The sequence below is a fragment of the Dromaius novaehollandiae genome, unplaced genomic scaffold (genome assembly GCF_036370855.1).
Source record: "Dromaius novaehollandiae isolate bDroNov1 unplaced genomic scaffold, bDroNov1.hap1 HAP1_SCAFFOLD_125, whole genome shotgun sequence".
In the NCBI taxonomy this organism is placed as follows: domain Eukaryota; kingdom Metazoa; phylum Chordata; class Aves; order Casuariiformes; family Dromaiidae; genus Dromaius; species Dromaius novaehollandiae.
In genome coordinates this window covers 80215-96334 of record NW_026991441.1, presented here as the reverse complement: position 1 = coordinate 96334, position 16120 = coordinate 80215, and the positions used below count along the sequence as shown (strand labels likewise).

Sequence of the window (16120 nt, the reverse complement as noted above, 5' to 3'; positions counted from 1 at the left end):
CAAGGTCACTGTACAAGTCAGGTGTCTGTTTTACAATTGAGGTAAGTAAGCATAAGGGTAAGTAACTTACCCTGTAACAAGTCAGAATGGGAAGAACCATGAATCCCTTCTCTCAGTCTTAAACTAATCCATTCTATCTTGGCCCTGTAACCATTCAGTTGAACTTTATGGCTTACACCCCCCGGTTTATTCATTCATATTTATTATGCCCCAGGTTTATTCAGCATTCAATAAATGATGACTGTTTTCCTTCCTCAGGCTTAAATTAAAGGCAACATGTTCCCTAAATGAAGCATTTGCACTGTGCCCTGTTGTCCTGTAGGAGGGCAAAAAGCCTGAAAACCCTGCATTGTGGTGGGTAAGCGGTGACGGAGAAGAAGTGAAGTGGAGCTTTGAAGAGCTGGGAGTCCTGTCCAGGCAAGCGGCTAATGTACTGTCTGGTGCCTGTGGTCTGCAACCGGGAGACAGAGTTATTTGGATTCTGCCCAGGATCCCGGAGTGGTGGCTGCTGAATGTGGCTTGCATGCGAACAGGTTAGTAAAAGCATAGAAATGATGTATAGCTATAGCTGCTGTCACATACACCGATCATTGCTATTTAATAGACTCAGAACTACAAACATGCTAACGGGGATGATCATCACTGCCATGCTGGTCAACACCCTTCATGCCAAGTTTTGTCTTTATGGTACTTTTAGGATTTTTTGAACATGCTCTAGCTGTTAAGGAAATTCTGGGAGTCCGTGGACCTCTGTCATTCTCCTCTTTCCAGCACTTGTGATGCATCGCAAATGCATCGTCTTATTAACTTACAATGCAATTAGCACATACTTACCCGTGTGTTTCACATGTTCCCCTGTGGGCTATGTTAAATACTCGGCTTGCCAGTATTTACAGCCCAGAATGTCTCGGGGCCTCACAAACACCAGCAGCATACCCTGTGAGGACAGGTACACCTGTATTTACTAGTGAAGAATACAAATCCAGAGGGGTAGCATGTCCCAGTGGCAATGCTTTCCACCCCAAAAAAGTCCTTCTGTTGGTTTCTTTGGCTGTCCCATGTTGAGCCTAGTATTTTCTAACTTGCAGTGATCCTCCCGTCGAATTTAGTGCATGAAAAAGAAGGGTATATTTACAAATGCAGAGCCAAAGCCTGCTTTCAGCGCAGCCCTGTCCCACTAATAAGCACAAGGCAAGCTAGAGACTGTTTCTAGGTACAAGTATTGTTCTTAAATATTGAGAGTATTCTCCTTTAGGAACTGTCCCGATTCCTGTCAGGCAGCAGCTGACAGCAAAGGACATTCTCCATGGACTACAGAAATCAAAGGCAAAGTGTGTCATCACTGATGGTTCTGTGGCACCAGCTGTGGACTCAGGTGGGCCTGAATGGCAGTCTCTGAAAGCCAAGCTGCTTGTATCAGAGGGCCACAGAGAAGGATGGCTGAACTTCAGAGAGCTCCTGAAGTGAGTAACCACTACTGTGAAAGCGCCACAGAAACAATGAAAGGCAAGCACAGTGATTTGTTGTGAACAGGAAATGTTGGCACATGCCAAAATATTTTCCTCCCTTCAGGACTGCACAGTGGGAAAATGTCAATGTTTATGACACTTTTGCTTGCTGCAGAAGTTATTTTAGCCAAGCGTTTTCAAGAATGTGTAATTCACCCTTTCAAATCACTGTATTCCTCATTTTGCACATTTTAAAGGCATGCTCCTTCTGATCACCACTGCGTGACCACAAAGCGTCAAGACCCGATGGCCATCTATTTTACCAGTGGAACTACGGGGGCTCCAAAAAGGACTGCACATTCCCACAGCAGCTATGGCATTGGCCTCACAGTAAGTGGAAGGTAAGGCTATCACTTTAAATCACAGATGTATTTCTGTAGCTGGTAAATTGGCAGAAAGAAGGGGAAGAGAAGATTTTACCAGCAGCTCTGTGTTTCACTATTTTAAAAAGCAGCAGTTCTATTCAGTCCCAACAAGCCTTTTTTCTGTGCAACAAGGCGTAGTTGGAGGTTAGCTGCCTTAGTGTGTATTGCACTTGGCAGTCATACAGAGTCACTAACCTCTTTTTTCACATTTTCTTTAACTTCTTCTAAACTCTTCATTGTGTATAATTAATAGATTGCCCATTTACTGAACATCAGCAAAGAACAAGTTTATGAGGTGTGTACCATAAAAAGGGGGCAAAGACATGGCTCTTAGGCTTCTGAATTCATGCGTGACTGCTTTAGAGACAAGTCCCACAGGAACAAAATGCTGATAGTTCCGAACATAGGAAGGACTACACAGGTTCGTGAGATCTCTGAGTTTATAAAACTGTGTTGTTTAGAAAATTGGCGTAGCAATGCATCTCATTCTAACTGGCAAAGAGTAACAAATCAGAAGAGAGCAAACTAAAAAGTAAGTAAACCTCAAAGAATCCTTATCCCTACAATATGATTTCAACAAAACTCCTGCAATCTCATACCTATTTATTCAGCATCCTGTTTCGAGGTGGTATTAGCTTGTCCATCAGTATAATTTTTCTCCTAGAAAAATGCAACATCAGTCTATCCTGATGACATCTTCACTGCACTGTGACCCACTCCCGCTCAGAAATTCCGTCATTTGCTGATCATCATCTAGCCAAGAAAAACAGTGCTTCATTGGCACGTCTGTTGTTGATGTTTTAATATTGGCCCTCTTTCTGCCAAATAGAGATTGTGGACTCTTGCACTGTGTCACCCAGGTACTGGCTGGACTTGACTCCTTCAGATATATTTTGGAATACATCAGACACGGGCTGGGCAAAGTCAGGTTGGAGCAGCATTTTTTCCCCATGGATTCAAGGGGCCTGTGTCTTTGCACATAAGATGCCCCGCTTCGACCCAAGCATTGTCTTTGAGGTAAGCAAGGAGAGCCCAGCAACAGCACTCTTCTCTCTGGCTCGTCCTCCCTAGATTTTCACTTCCCCAGAGCTATTCAGGGGCAGTATGCTGAAGAATTGTGAGCTTCACCAGGAAGTAAGCAACTGGTATTTCAGTAGTGAAGGCTGTAAACGTAAGCCCCCAAACACGAGAATCTTTAACGTCCCCAAATTTTTGTTCTGTACTCTGCTGAGAGGAGATTCGACTGCCCAAACCTGCAAACATCCATTCCTAGGCCTAAAAGTGAAGCCCGCAAGAAATGGGACAGGAGCTTGTGGAGCGCTTTGGTGGTGGTGTTAAAATGAGTGACAGCAGCAGATAACTGAGAATTTTGCTTGCATGTACTGTAGAACTGCATGTTAAGGAGTGAAGAGGCAGCAAGCCTATATTTCTTTAACAAATGGCACCAGCGTTATATTCTGTTACATCCTCTGCACGCAACTCTGTGAAAAAGACCACCATTATTCCTTTTACACGGAATCCCTTTATCATCATACCCACGTTACTGTGATGGCTGAAAATTGTTAGCTAACATTAAGATCCATTGAAGAACACTTTATCGGTCATTCCCCTCTGGAACGTCTGAAAAAGTAGCCTTATGGTTTCCTTTGTTTTCTACTTAAGTTGGAATTATGAAGAAATTCTGCAAGGGAGACTGAAAAGCTTTCCAGAGCACAAAGCTTGGGTGCGTTGAACTAGCTGTAAAAAGATGTAGATTCTGTTTTGAAGAAGAACCTGTTTAAATAGAACTGCTGTATATTCGTGTTGGCGAGTACAAAGCTAACTGCTTTTGTTCTTGTGTTTTGTAAGCTGAATACAGAGATCGTTATGTTATCTCTTGTGATGTAGGTGAGACCTCACGTGTTTCAGTAGCGACATCTCCTTTTTTTTAATTCTAATTCTCTAGAGTCTGTCAAGATTTCCCATAACAGTCTTCTGTTCTGCTCCAACTGCCTATCGAATGTTGGTGCAACATAGACTGTCCAGGTAAGCCAAAGAAAAGATCCTTATTAGTGTATTTGATCAAAACAGTGGACCAAATGCTCTTCTCACCTTGACTTTACTTCAGAGTTACAATGATGTAACAGCAAAGGTAGTCATGTATTTCTCAACATCTTGAATCTGACATATTAGGAACAAAGCCAGAGTAAACATTTTAGGGACAGCGTAACCATCACAGATTCCACAAATTGTAGCAAACTTGCATGAGACTTTGAAAAGCAGTTTAGCTGATGAAATAGTAGGATAATAATGATAGCGTAGCATGATTGACCTACTTTCCAAAGTGCTTTTATAGTTGGATTCCCCTTCCCTTTGTTTTTCCCCTGCATTCCCCCACTACCATGCTCTACAAGAATAGCGCGTGTCAGTGCAGCTTGGCAACTCTCCTGTGACTTTTTGTTACCATTTTGTTGGAGACCCCAGTTTAGATTCTAGGGTTAGAAACACTGTATCAATTACTAGATGTTAAAATAATGGAGAAATAAAAGAGCATTTGCATTTTTGCAGATTTCTTTATGTTTAGCTCCACACAATTGGAATGGAATGTATAGGACTTGGTGAAGATTTTATTTTCGTGTAGAAAGGACTCCATGATCCAGGAATACAATAAGGAAGGGGACATTGCAGATAGATCACTGTGTCTGCTTAACTCTGCCAATTATTTGCTTTTTCTTTCCCACCAAGCTACAAATTCAGAAGCCTGCGGCACTGTGTGAGTGCCGGGGAGCCAATCAACCCTGAAGTGATGGGAGAATGGGAAGAGCACACTGGGCTGGATATTCACGAAGGCTACGGACAGGCAGAAACCGTATGTTCAGACACTTTGCAGCTACAGCAATAAATTCCATTAGGGTTGCCAAGAAAATGTGAAGAAGTCAATTAGAGTAATCAAGAGTGGGAAAATGTAGCTTGTAGAAGTCATAGAATAATCATAACAGTTGCCCCCCAAATCCAAGGACTGCTTTTCATGCCAGTGGGCTTTTGGCTTGGGAAGTAAAACAAAAAAGGTGTGTTCCTCATTGCTGCATGCCAAATTTTGCTTTCTAGACTCACCCTGGAATGGTCCTAGGCCGGCAAGTCCAGAGCGGTCCTAGGTCGGCAAGTCTAGAGTGGTTCTAGGTTGGCAAGTCTAGAACCGAGTCGAGAACCGTTCTAGGTCGCCGAGTCTAGAACCGAGTCGAGAACGGTTCTAGGTCGCCAGGGCTAGAACCGAGTCGAGAACCGTTCTAGGTCGCCAATCCGGAACCGAGTCTAGAACGGTTCTAGGTCGCCAGGTCTAGAACCGAGTCGAGAACCGTTCTAGGTCGGCAAGTCGAGAACCTTTCTAGGTCGCCAAGTCTAGAGCCGTTCGCAGACTCCCCCTGGTATGGTTCCAGACTCACTGGCCTAGAACACTTTGCGGTCAACTAGTTCTGGGTCATGGGGGGGGTGGTGCCTGTGAAAGTTCCAGATTGAGGGGTTCCTGGAAAGGTTCTGGAGCCAGTGCACCTAGAAGCATTCTAGAGGTGTGGCTCAAGTCTAGAACCATTGTAGTTGAGTGAGTGTAGAACTGAATTGGAGATTCTGTCCAGAACTGTTTTAGGTCAGCAGGAGTCTAGTGCCATTCCAGGTCGAGGTTCCCTGGAAAAGGTTGCAGATTGGGACATTCCTGGAAATGTTCTAGGTTGGCGAGGAATCAAGAATCACTTTTCAGAAGTGCAACAATAAATACATTTTTAAAAGTTGCAGCTCAATACAAGTATGTTTAGAAAAATGAGTATAAATAAAATCTGTATCATGGCAGTGATGTTTAAAGACTGGACTAGTAAAGAGTTTAAAATAGATGATAAAATAGAAGTGTAAAATATTTACCATCAGCTGTTCATACTTTAATTTTAGCACTCGCAGCTTGATCAGTTCTCTCACTTCATTAATGAGATAGTTTATGACATGCTTGAGCAATTTCCACTTTTATTTACTTTAACCAAGCATGTCATTTTGGTCCCATTCTCAGATGACATATCTAAGATCATTTGACCGTCCTGATAATAGTAAGCAGCAACAAGTAATTAAGCTTAAGATCTGGACAAAACCCCATCAATTTTCAAGTTCTCATAGAGGGTCTAAGACGCAAGTATTTCTTGTGGGAAGAATTTCCTGCAGTGTTGGAAGAAGTTCCGGGAGAGGTCAAAGCATCTGCATTCGCCGTGAGAACATTAGATTTCTCTTTCAGAGATGCATATTCCCACTTGAAGTATTCACAGCCTTTCTTATTGCCTTCCTGCTTACTGACAGGACAACCACAAAATGCTTTGCCGTGATTTGGACCGGTATTTGATACATACAGTCTTTTAGCTCTTCGACCACAATGACACCGAGGGGGGGTTGGTTTTTCATTTTTGGCAGCTCTTACAGATTGATTCAAATTGACTGTGGAGTTCAGAATGGCAGGAGACACTTTGGACAAGTTTGAACTTCTTGAAGGTAAGCAATGCCTAAAAGATGCAGTCTTCTCTTTCTAGATAGCAAAAGAGTGTTTTTTCGCTGGTGGGAACATTTTTGGACTTGTTGGCTTTCTTTGAGGAGCCTCGGGAGTGGAATCATTTCCAGTTAATGCTGAATGTGGTGAAGTAGCATTTGCCTTTGCAGGTGGTAACTTAAAAGCAGAAAAGTTTGAAGTCTGCCTTTGGACCATTCCTACATTATAGATCATAGTATCGGGACTTTTGTAAACGATAGACTTCCGAGGTTCCACAGGTACCACAGTTTTCCCCAAACTTTGAAGATCTGAACTCATCACAACTGATGCTCTAGAAATTGTTGTTTCTTCAGATGCCGTTAAAATAGCTGTACTGGAGTCATCTTTGAATGGAACACAATCTGAATTGTGTTCATACTGTGATTCTGGTATGAAAGCTACCTCTTCCCAGTCAGTCAGCAGAGAGAAACAATCGGAACTAGTACTAGTATCCTCCTCAGAGATATTAACTGAGGGGATGGTAGTGGAGACAAGCACTAGTCCTGAGCCATGTACTGGAGAGCTGTATTTGGCAGTAGTCGTCAGGTGCCCATTGCGGAACCCTTTCTGAATGCCTGTACCGCGAGATAGCTGTGGCTGTCCAAGAGGAAAAGCAAATCTGTCAGCAGATGCTGTTAAAGAGCTTTGGGCTTGATCATGTAAATCAGTCCTTAAGCTGCTGCTAGATGCAACATGGATGGCTGTAGAGGAATTGATTGTGCTTCTCTCCTGTTGTTCTCCTGTTTGTACGTTGGAATTTATCGTAACTCCGGTAGCACTGTTGTGGTTTTCCTCCGCTGGAGAGCTTATTTTGCAAGTTGTATCTCCAGATGTTTCAGGTCTGCTATTACTTCCCAGTGGAGTCTTGTCAGTGAAGTTTATACTCAGTGTTCGGGAAATCAGGTTCCCCTTTGGATGTGCCTAGGGAGTCCCCAAAGAAATGGAGATTTGGGGAAATGAATCCCCAGAAGTAGAAATCAATGCTCTAAATTAATAAGCATATTAGCCTAATGATGTTCTGTTCAATTCATAGTCAAGATGCTGGGTTGTTTATTTGAATAGCTCATCTTTCATCTGGATGCCAGGCTCTGAAGCAAGTAGAAGGGAAGATGTGAGGAAGTTACTAAGCTTAGCCAAAGATTTAGTAACCTTCAGCACACATCCATCACAAATCATCCTCCAAGCAAGACGGGCAGTATTCCGAGAATCATCCAAGCCTTGAAAAGAATGGTTATGTTCATATTCTTCCTTTTAAACTACTGTTAGTGGGGGAAAAGGCATTCAGGTAAGGCTTACATAAATGGAAGGGATTCACGGAACTCTGACACATGGTTTTCTAGAGAAAGTTTGGAAAAGGGCAGTGGCAGTGAAGTTTCCTTTGCTGAACATCTAATGGTCATCTAACCAGAGTTTAATATATGGTCCTGATTACTAACATTCTTGTTTTGTTTTATCACTTATATCAAATTCCGATTGTACTAATATTCTCTTACACTAATAAGATGTCCAGACCTATCCAGTAAGATCAAGTTTCCTTGATTCTCCCTCGATTTCCTTATTCTTCCCCCACTGTCTTTTTCTTTTGAACCCTAATAATTTAATGTTTGGCTGTGTTGTGCAACATACACTTCAAAGGACTAGGCCAGATTTCAGAAAAAAGCATAAACTTAGAGATGACAAACTCTAATCTTTGAAGCATCTGGTCTTTCTTATTTTGATGCTTTTGTTGAACAGAGCATTACGTAACTTGAAAAAGTTACAGTAGCTGTTTAGCTTTATAAAAATATATATCTATAAGATGAGAATCATCATATCATACTTACCAGAATGCTCCCGTCCTGCAAAAGCTATCCCCAGATCCTGCAAGGCACCTTTTGTCCCTTTAGGCTTCCTATTCTAGAATAACTAAGAAGAAAAATGCAGGTGATTAATATACAGCATTTCATAGCCTCTTCACGGTAAAGGAAAAACGACTTCAGAAATACCACCTCGCACTTAATAAATCTCAAGGTCACTGTACAAGTCAGGTGTCTGTTTTACAATTGAGGTAAGTAAGCATAAGGGTAAGTAACTTACCCTGTAACAAGTCAGAATGGGAAGAACCATGAATCCCTTCTCTCAGTCTTAAACTAATCCATTCTATCTTGGCCCTGTAACCATTCAGTTGAACTTTATGGCTTACATCCCCCGGTTTATTCATTCATATTTATTATGCCCCAGGTTTATTCAGCATTCAATAAATGATGACTGTTTTCCTTCCTCAGGCTTAAATTAAAGGCAACATGTTCCCTAAATGAAGCATTTGCACTGTGCCCTGTTGTCCTGTAGGAGGGCAAAAAGCCTGAAAATCCTGCATTGTGGTGGGTAAGCGGTGACGGAGAAGAAGTGAAGTGGAGCTTTGAAGAGCTGGGAGACCTGTCCAGGCAAGCGGCTAATGTACTGTCTGGTGCCTGTGGTCTGCAACCGGGAGACAGAGTTATTTGGATTCTGCCCAGGATCCCGGAGTGGTGGCTGCTGAATGTGGCTTGCATGCGAACAGGTTAGTAAAAGCATAGAAATGATGTATAGCTATAGCTGCTGTCACATACACCGATCATTGCTATTTAATAGACTCAGAACTACAAACATGCTAACGGGGATGATCATCACTGCCATGCTGGTCAACACCCTTCATGCCAAGTTTTGTCTTTATGGTACTTTTAGGATTTTTTGAACATGCTCTAGCTGTTAAGGAAATTCTGGGAGTCCGTGGACCTCTGTCATTCTCCTCTTTCCAGCACTTGTGATGCATCGCAAATGCATCGTCTTCTTAACTTACAATGCAATTAGCACATACTTACCCGTGTGTTTCACATGTTCCCCTGTGGGCTATGTTAAATACTCGGCTTGCCAGTATTTACAGCCCAGAATGTCTCGGGGCCTCACAAACGCCAGCAGCATACCCTGTGAGGACAGGTACACCTGTATTTACTAGTGAAGAATACAAATCCAGAGGGGTAGCATGTCCCAGTGGCAATGCTTTCCACCCCAAAAAAGTCCTTCTGTTGGTTTCTTTGGCTGTCCCATGTTGAGCCTAGTATTTTCTAACTTGCAGTGATCCTCCCGTCGAATTTAATGCATGAAAAAGAAGGGTATATTTACAAATGCAGAGCCAAAGCCTGCTTTCAGCGCAGCCCTGTCCCACTAATAAGCACAAGGCAAGCTAGAGACTGTTTCTAGGTACAAGTATTGTTCTTAAATATTGAGAGTATTCTCCTTTAGGAACTGTCCCGATTCCTGGCAGGCAGCAGCTGACAGCAAAGGACATTCTCCATGGACTACAGAAATCAAAGGCAAAGTGTGTCATCACTGATGGTTCTGTGGCACCAGCTGTGGACTCAGGTGGGCCTGAATGGCAGTCTCTGAAAGCCAAGCTGCTTGTATCAGAGGGCCACAGAGAAGGATGGCTGAACTTCAGAGAGCTCCTGAAGTGAGTAACCACTACTGTGAAAGCGCCACAGAAACAATGAAAGGCAAGCACAGTGATTGGTTGTGAACAGGAAATGTTGGCACATGCCAAAATATTTTCCTCCCTTCAGGACTGCACAGTGGGAAAATGTCAATGTTTATGACACTTTTGCTTGCTGCAGAAGTTATTTTAGCCAAGCGTTTTCAAGAATGTGTAATTCACCCTTTCAAATCACTGTATTCCTCATTTTGCACATTTTAAAGGCATGCTCCTTCTGATCACCACTGCGTGACCACAAAGCGTCAAGACCTGATGGCCATCTATTTTACCAGTGGAACTACGGGGGCTCCAAAAAGGACTGCACATTCCCACAGCAGCTATGGCATTGGCCTCACAGTAAGTGGAAGGTAAGGCTATCACTTTAAATCACAGATGTATTTCTGTAGCTGGTAAATTGGCAGAAAGAAGGGGAAGAGAAGATTTTACCAGCAGCTCTGTGTTTCACTATTTTAAAAAGCAGCAGTTCTATTCAGTCCCAACAAGCCTTTTTTCTGTGCAACAAGGCGTAGTTGGAGGTTAGCTGCCTTAGTGTGTATTGCACTTGGCAGTCATACAGAGTCACTAACCTCTTTTTTCACATTTTCTTTAACTTTTTCTAAACTCTTCATTGTGTATAATTAATAGATTGCCCATTTACTGAACATCAGCAAAGAACAAGTTTATGAAGTGTGTACCGTAAAAAGGGGGAAAAGACATGGCTCTTAGGCTTCTGAATTCATGCGTGACTGCTTTAGAGACAAGTCCCACAGGAACAAAATGCTGATAGTTCCGAACATAGGAAGGACTACACAGGTTCGTGAGATCTCTGAGTTTATAAAACTGTGTTGTTTAGAAAATTGGCGTAGCAATGCATCTCATTCTAACTGGCAAAGAGTAACAAATCAGAAGAGAGCAAACTAAAAAGTAAGTAAACCTCAAAGAATCCTTATCCCTACAATATGATTTCAACAAAACTCCTGCAATCTCATACTTATTTATTCAGCATCCTCTTTTGAGAGCAAGGAGAGCCCAGCAACAGCACTCTTCTCTCTGGCTTGTCCTCCCCAGATTTTCACTTCCCCAGAGCTATTCAGGGGCAGTATGCTGAAGAATTGTGAGCTTCACCAGGAAGTAAGCAACTGGTATTTCAGTAGTGAAGGCTGTAAATGTAAGCCCCCAAACACGAGAATCTTTAACGTCCCCAAATTTTTGTTCTGTACTCTGCTGAGAGGAGATTCGACTGCCCAAACCTGCAAACATCCATTCCTAGGCCTAAAAGTGAAGCCCGCAAGAAATGGGACAGGAGCTTGTGGAGCGCTTTGGTGGTGGTGTTAAAATGAGTGACAGCAGCAGATAATTGAGAATTTTGCTTGCATGTACTGTAGAACTGCATGTTAAGGAGTGAAGAGGCAGCAAGCCTATATTTCTTTAACAAATGGCACCGGCGTTATATTCTGTTACATCCTCTGCACGCAACTCTGTGAAAAAGACCACCATTATTCCTTTTACACGGAATCCCTTTATCATCATACCCACGTTACTGTGATGGCTGAAAATTGTTAGCTAACATTAAGATCCATTGAAGAACACTTTATCGGTCATTCCCCTCTGGAACGTCTGAAAAAGTAGCCTTATGGTTTCCTTTGTTTTCTACTTAAGTTGGAATTATGAAGAAATTCTGCAAGGGAGACTGAAAAGCTTTCCAGAGCACAAAGCTTGGGTGCGTTGAACTAGCTGTAAAAAGATGTAGATTCTGTTTTGAAGAAGAACCTGTTTAAATAGAACTGCTGTATATTCGTGTTGGCGAGTACAAAGCTAACTGCTTTTGTTCTTGTGTTTTGTAAGCTGAATACAGAGATCGTTATGTTATCTCTTGTGATGTAGGTGAGACCTCACGTGTTTCAGTAGCGACATCTCCTTTTTTTTATTCTAATTCTCTAGAGTCTGTCAAGATTTCCCATAACAGTCTTCTGTTCTGCTCCAACTGCCTATCGAATGTTGGTGCAACATAGACTGTCCAGGTAAGCCAAAGAAAAGATCCTTATTAGTGTATTTGATCAAAACAGTGGACCAAATGCTCTTCTCACCTTGACTTTACTTCAGAGTTACAATGATGTAACAGCAAAGGTAGTCATGTATTTCTCAACATCTTGAATCTGACATATTAGGAACAAAGCCAGAGTAAACATTTTAGGGACAGCGTAACCATCACAGATTCCACAAATTGTAGCAAACTTGCATGAGACTTTGAAAAGCAGTTTAGCTGATGAAATAGTAGGATAATAATGATAGCGTAGCATGATTGACCTACTTTCCAAAGTGCTTTTATAGTTGGATTCCCCTTCCCTTTGTTTTTCCCCTGCATTCCCCCACTACCATGCTCTACAAGAATAGCGCGTGTCAGTGCAGCTTGGCAACTCTCCTGTGACTTTTTGTTACCATTTTGTTGGAGACCCCAGTTTAGATTCTAGGGTTAGAAACACTGTATCAATTACTAGATGTTAAAATAATGGAGAAATAAAAGAGCATTTGCATTTTTGCAGATTTCTTTATGTTTAGCTCCACACAATTGGAATGGAATGTATAGGACTTGGTGAAGATTTTATTTTTGTGTAGAAAGGACTCCATGATCCAGGAATACAATAAGGAAGGGGACATTGCAGATAGATCACTGTGTCTGCTTAACTCTGCCAATTATTTGCTTTTTCTTTCCCACCAAGCTACAAATTCAGAAGCCTGCGGCACTGTGTGAGTGCCGGGGAGCCAATCAACCCTGAAGTGATGGGAGAATGGGAAGAGCACACTGGGCTGGATATTCACGAAGGCTACGGACAGGCAGAAACCATATGTTCAGACACTTTGCAGCTACAGCAATAAATTCCATTAGGGTTGCCAAGAAAATGTGAAGAAGTCAATTAGAGTAATGAAGAGTGGGAAAATGTAGCTTGTAGAAGTCATAGAATAATCATAACAGTTGCCCCCCAAATCCAAAGACTGCTTTTCATGCCAGTGGGCTTTTGGCTTGGGACCCTGGTATGCACCCTGGTATGGTTCCAGACTCACTGGCCTAGAACACTTTGCAGTCAACTAGTTCTGGGTCATGGTGGGGGTGGTGCCTGTGAAAGTTCCAGATTGAGGGGTTCCTGGAAAGGTTCTGGAGCCAGTGCACCTAGAAGCATTCTAGAGGTGTGGCTCAAGTCTAGAACCATTGTAGTTGAGTGAGTGTAGAACTGAATTGGAGATTCTGTCCAGAACTGTTTTAGGTCAGCAGGAGTCTAGTGCCATTCCAGGTCGAGGTTCCCTGGAAAAGGTTGCAGATTGGGACATTCCTGGAAATGTTCTAGGTTGGCGAGGAATCAAGAATCACTTTTCAGAAGTGCAACAATAAATACATTTTTAAAAGTTGCAGCTCAATACAAGTATGTTTAGAAAAATGAGTATAAATAAAATCTGTATCATGGCAGTGATGTTTAAAGACTGGACTAGTAAAGAGTTTAAAATAGATGATAAAATAGAAGTGTAAAATATTTACCATCAGCTGTTCATACTTTAATTTTAGCACTCGCAGCTTGATCAGTTCTCTCACTTCATTAATGAGATAGTTTATGACATGCTTGAGCAATTTCCACTTTTATTTACTTTAACCAAGCATGTCATTTTGGTCCCATTCTCAGAAGACATATCTAAGATCATTTGACCGTCCTGATAATAGTAAGCAGCAACAAGTAATTAAGCTTAAGATCTGGACAAAACCCCATCAATTTTCAAGTTCTCATAGAGGGTCTAAGACGCAAGTATTTCTTGTGGGAAGAATTTCCTGCAGTGTTGGAAGAAGTTCCGGGAGAGGTCAAAGCATCTGCATTCACCGTGAGAACATTAGATTTCTCTTTCAGAGATGCATATTCCCACTTGAAGTATTCACAGCCTTTCTTATTGCCTTCCTGCTTACTGACAGGACAACCACAAAATGCTTTGCCGTGATTTGGACCGGTATTTGATACATACAGTCTTTTAGCTCTTTGACCACAATGACACCGAGGGGGGGTTGGTTTTTCATTTTTGGCAGCTCTTACAGATTGATTCAAATTGACTGTGGAGTTCAGAATGGCAGGAGACACTTTGGACAAGTTTGAACTTCTTGAAGGTAAGCAATGCCTAAAAGATGCAGTCTTCTCTTTCTAGATAGCAAAAGAGTGTTTTTTTGCTGGTGGGAACATTTTTGGACTTGTTGGCTTTCTTTGAGGAGCCTCGGGAGTGGAATCATTTCCAGTTAATGCTGAATGTGGTGAAGTAGCATTTGCCTTTGCAGGTGGTAACTTAAAAGCAGAAAAGTTTGAAGTCTGCCTTTGGACCATTCCTACATTATAGATCATAGTATCGGGACTTTTGTAAACGATAGACTTCCGAGGTTCCACAGGTACCACAGTTTTCCCCAAACTTTGAAGATCTGAACTCATGACAACTGATACTCTAGAAATTGTTGTTTCTTCAGATGCCGTTAAAATAGCTGTACTGGAGTCATCTTTGAATGGAACACAATCTGAATTGTGTTCATACTGTGATTCTGGTATGAAAGCTACCTCTTCCCAGTCAGTCAGCAGAGAGAAACAATCGGAACTAGTACTAGTATCCTCCTCAGAGATATTAACTGAGGGGATGGTAGTGGAGACAAGCACTAGTCCTGAGCCATGTACTGGAGAGCTGTATTTGGCAGTAGTCGTCAGGTGCCCATTGCGGAACCCTTTCTGAATGCCTGTACCGCGAGATAGCTGTGGCTGTCCAAGAGGAAAAGCAAATCTGTCAGCAGATGCTGTTAAAGAGCTTTGGGCTTGATCATGTAAATCAGTCCTTAAGCTGCTGCTAGATGCAACATGGATGGCTGTAGAGGAATTGATTGTGCTTCTCTCCTGTTGTTCTCCTGTTTGTACGTTGGAATTTATCATAACTCCGGTAGCACTGTTGTGGTTTTCCTCCGCTGGAGAGCTTATTTTGCAAGTTGTATCTCCAGATGTTTCAGGTCTGCTATTACTTCCCAGTGGAGTCTTGTCAGTGAAGTTTATACTCAGTGTTCGGGAAATCAGGTTCCCCTTTGGATGTGCCTAGGGAGTCCCCAAATGGAGGGGAGTTCCCACAAATGGAGATTTGGGGAAATGAATCCCCAGAAGTAGAAATCAATGCTCTAAATTAATAAGCATATTAGCCTAATGATGTTCTGTTCAATTCATAGTCAAGATGCTGGGTTGTTTATTTGAATAGCTCATCTTTCATCTGGATGCCAGGCTCTGAAGCAAGTAGAAGGGAAGATGTGAGGAAGTTACTAAGCTTAGCCAAAGATTTAGTAACCTTCAGCACACATCCATCACAAATCATCCTCCAAGCAAGACGGGCAGTATTCCGAGAATCATCCAAGCCTTGAAAAGAATGGTTATGTTCATATTCTTCCTTTTAAACTACTGTTAGTGGGGGAAAAGGCATTCAGGTAAGGCTTACATAAATGGAAGGGATTCACGGAACTCTGACACATGGTTTTCTAGAGAAAGTTTGGAAAAGGGCAGTGGCAGTGAAGTTTCCTTTGCTGAACATCTAATGGTCATCTAACCAGAGTTTAATATATGGTCCTGATTACTAACATTCTTGTTTTGTTTTATCACTTATATCAAATTCCGATTGTACTAATATTCTCTTACACTAATAAGATGTCCAGACCTATCCAGTAAGATCAAGTTTCCTTGATTCTCCCTCGATTTCCTTATTCTTCCCCCACTGTCTTTTTCTTTTGAACCCTAATAATTTAATGTTTGGCTGTGTTGTGCAACATACACTTCAAAGGACTAGGCCAGATTTCAGAAAAAAGCATAAACTTAGAGATGACAAACTCTAATCTTTGAAGCATCTGGTCTTTCTTATTTTGATGCTTTTGTTGAACAGAGCATTACGTAACTTGAAAAAGTTACAGTAGCTGTTTAGCTTTATAAAAATATATATCTATAAGATGAGAATCATCATATCATACTTACCAGAATGCTCCCGTCCTGCAAAAGCTATCCCCAGATCCTGCAAGGCACCTTTTGTCCCTTTAGGCTTCCTATTCTAGAATAACTAAGAAGAAAAATGCAGGTGATTAATATACAGCATTTCATAGCCTCTTCACGGTAAAGGAAAAATGACTTCAGAAATACCACCTCGCACTTAATAAATCTCAAGGTCACTGTACAAGTCAGGT

The 16120-nt window shown here is 41.9% G+C and overlaps 2 protein-coding genes across 2 annotated transcripts; both read left to right on the top strand.

Annotated features, from left to right (window-relative positions):
- Positions 1–429: 429 nt before the first annotated feature.
- On the top strand, positions 430–8659 carry LOC135326532 (acyl-coenzyme A synthetase ACSM3, mitochondrial-like; the record flags this gene model as incomplete). The annotated part of the gene is made up of 8 exons (XM_064504358.1): positions 430–533; positions 1278–1463; positions 1706–1849; positions 2734–2890; positions 3819–3898; positions 4598–4721; positions 6299–6376; positions 7473–8659. Coding segments are annotated over 7 exons (819 nt in total), but the record flags the coding sequence as incomplete, so codon positions are not given.
- Positions 8660–8747: 88 nt separating this feature from the next.
- On the top strand, positions 8748–12684 carry LOC135326530 (acyl-coenzyme A synthetase ACSM3, mitochondrial-like; the record flags this gene model as incomplete). Its single annotated transcript, XM_064504356.1, has 5 exons — positions 8748–8949; positions 9672–9879; positions 10122–10265; positions 11839–11918; positions 12618–12684. Coding segments are annotated over 4 exons (576 nt in total), but the record flags the coding sequence as incomplete, so codon positions are not given.
- Positions 12685–16120: the final 3436 nt, after the last annotated feature.